The sequence below is a fragment of the Penaeus monodon genome, chromosome 12 (genome assembly GCF_015228065.2).
Source record: "Penaeus monodon isolate SGIC_2016 chromosome 12, NSTDA_Pmon_1, whole genome shotgun sequence".
NCBI lineage: Eukaryota > Metazoa > Arthropoda > Malacostraca > Decapoda > Penaeidae > Penaeus > Penaeus monodon.
In genome coordinates, this window is record NC_051397.1 from 15911541 (window position 1) to 15914040 (window position 2500).

Below are 2500 nucleotides of genomic sequence, written 5' to 3' on the forward strand. Positions count from 1 at the left end.
TAGTCCTTTACAAGTCCCATGTTTAACCCAAATATTGTGGTACTTAACCCATAACTGACGGGTAGCATTCATAGAGGCCGGGGCCTCGCTGCCGAGGGCTTATATCGTCGCCCTAGCATGTGCGACCACTCATGCCAAATACCAGCATCCCCTGCCGTTTTTCGTAAAAACTACGAAGATATGTTGTATTTTCAGTTTTCATTATTTTTATAAAGTCTCTACTTTCCAAACTTCCTGATAAATCGAGGGACTGAAGGGTATTTTTGTTGTTATATAGACTCCATAGTTGATCATTATTCGGTCTATAGTCCAAATAGAATAAGCAGTGTCCGGCATCATGGAGTTGAAATCGTCGGTTTGTTGCTTTTTTTTTTTTTTTTTGTGGCATGATAAAAATGAGAGTGTTAAAACTGACTTAATCACACTTTCACTGGCAGAAAAATAATCTTTTGCTGTGATTGTAACAAAAAAAACTCATGGCATGTCCATACATACTCTATGGCATGTGCGTAGGGGCCCCGGCAGATGGTCCCGCCATGCCATGGCATGTGCGTACATGCCACCCGTCGGCAATGGGTTAATATTGGTTAGTAGCCTGTAACACAGGATTGCCAGTGCCCAGCTCATTCCAAACAGCACAAACAATTTTGGGCATCTAATTGCTCTTAGCTGAAGTTTGTAAACAAATATTTGAAAAAAATTGAAAGCTTGCCTTCAATTAAGGTACCTGTATCTAACAATAACAGCAAACAAATGATAATGCCTTCTATTGGAGAAAGACAAGCTGCCTCCAATGATCCGATGGAAGGGGATATGTCATCATGTGGTACCATCTATGACCAAGCCTAGAACAACCAGGGTATGCTAACATTCCATCAGCATTCAGCAGGTAAAAGCAATAGTCCCTTAAAGTGAAAACAATGCCACATGGATAATCAAGAAGGGTGAAACAAAGTTTTAGCCAAATATTTCCTCTCTTCTACGTCAATGTGGCCAGTGTTTACATATTGCTATTATGTCAAATGAATCTGAAATCACATAATGTAGATAAAAAAGATCACATGTTTCAGACACTCACTGATCATAATACATTTTAGAACCCCTAGATTTTACTTTACATTAAAAGGACATATTTACACATTTGTTCAATTTTCAAAAATCTATCCAGAAATAGTACTAATCAATATATGAAATAATACAAAGAATTCTTAAAATTTCAAGCTTTAATTTACTTACTTAAAATCATAAGGAGGATTTTCTGCACTATGACCTCTTCTGACATCTGGATCAACAAAGGTCATTGATTTAAGCTTAAGTGAAGCTGGCATTTGCTGACCTGCAATAAGATAGTGTCTGATATATATTACCATAGATATTTCATGTGACACACCTAATACTTTATATCACATGAAAAATACATTGAAAATCTATCACCTAGCCATACAAAGTCTTCCAGCAAGATAGTTCTACATCTAAACGATAATCTAAAATTCAACTAAACTATATACTTATTATCTTGTGATCTCTCAAAATGCAATCAGTTCAACATATCAATAATTTTTGGCAAACTTAATTTCTTTCCATAAAAATCTATTAACAGAAAAACAAGAAAAAAAATTGCAAGGCTCCATTTGGTAAATATAAAAATCAAAATACCTTGATTTGATGCCTGCTTTTTCTCCACCTTTGGAGCTGGATCCATTTCTGACATGCTGTCCCAATCAGATCCTGAGTCTTCATCTTCCTTTGAGTTTCTTCCTCTCATTATTTTACTCCTATTTTCCCTTCTTTTCTCTGATGACAAAAGATTCTGAAAGTATAATAAATCATGAAACAATAATGATAAAATTAAAAAGGAGAAAAAATTCAAACGATTCAAAAGATGTATAGTCTAACTCGTGTTTGTTTCTCAATTTCTAGTCTATAGTAAAACATTGAGTCTCTGATACAATATCCATGTTTCAGAGTCACAGTGTACATACTTATGTTGCCTAATACATCTTGTGTAAATATGACTATGTTTTAACAGTATATAACTGTAAAGTACCTTGTAGCTCTTGACCCCTTCATAACAGAGTGGCCCCCAAATGTAAAAATTGGTAGTGTATATCATAATTAAGGTAATACTATACAACAGGACCTGACAATGCCAGGAAATTAGTCACCAACTTGAACAAATGAATGAATGAACCTCAGCCTAAATGTACAAACTTCTACAATAACTGTTGTGTAAACCAAAAACCTTCCTAAACCAGGGGCTCTGCCCTCAGACCTCTTTCTGATTACTGTTTTTACCTAGCTGGTTTGGTCCTATTGTATATTTTAACCCTGTAAACATTGTGAATGGCTCAGAAAACATTGATCACAATAAGATAATCAAATGTATAAAAATACTGGTACGCATTGTGTGCACTCATTTTTATTTTATACTTTCATGCAATTAGTTACACCATATAATATGAGAATATATAAAATCCTTTAAAATATGGTGTTCATTCAT

At 34.8% G+C, this 2500-nt stretch overlaps 1 protein-coding gene across 1 annotated transcript in view; it reads right to left on the minus strand.

Moving 5' to 3' along the window:
* The window catches only part of LOC119579331, a 13103-nt gene that overhangs the window by 10447 nt on the left and 156 nt on the right, over positions 1-2500 (minus strand). The window contains exons 2-3 of the mRNA XM_037927095.1: positions 1657-1810; positions 1237-1336 (exon numbers count right to left, since the gene is read on the minus strand). Coding sequence (XP_037783023.1) covers positions 1237-1336; positions 1657-1765 — 209 coding nt within the window. The 5' untranslated portion in view covers positions 1766-1810. The remainder of the gene's footprint in view (positions 1-1236; positions 1337-1656; positions 1811-2500) is intronic.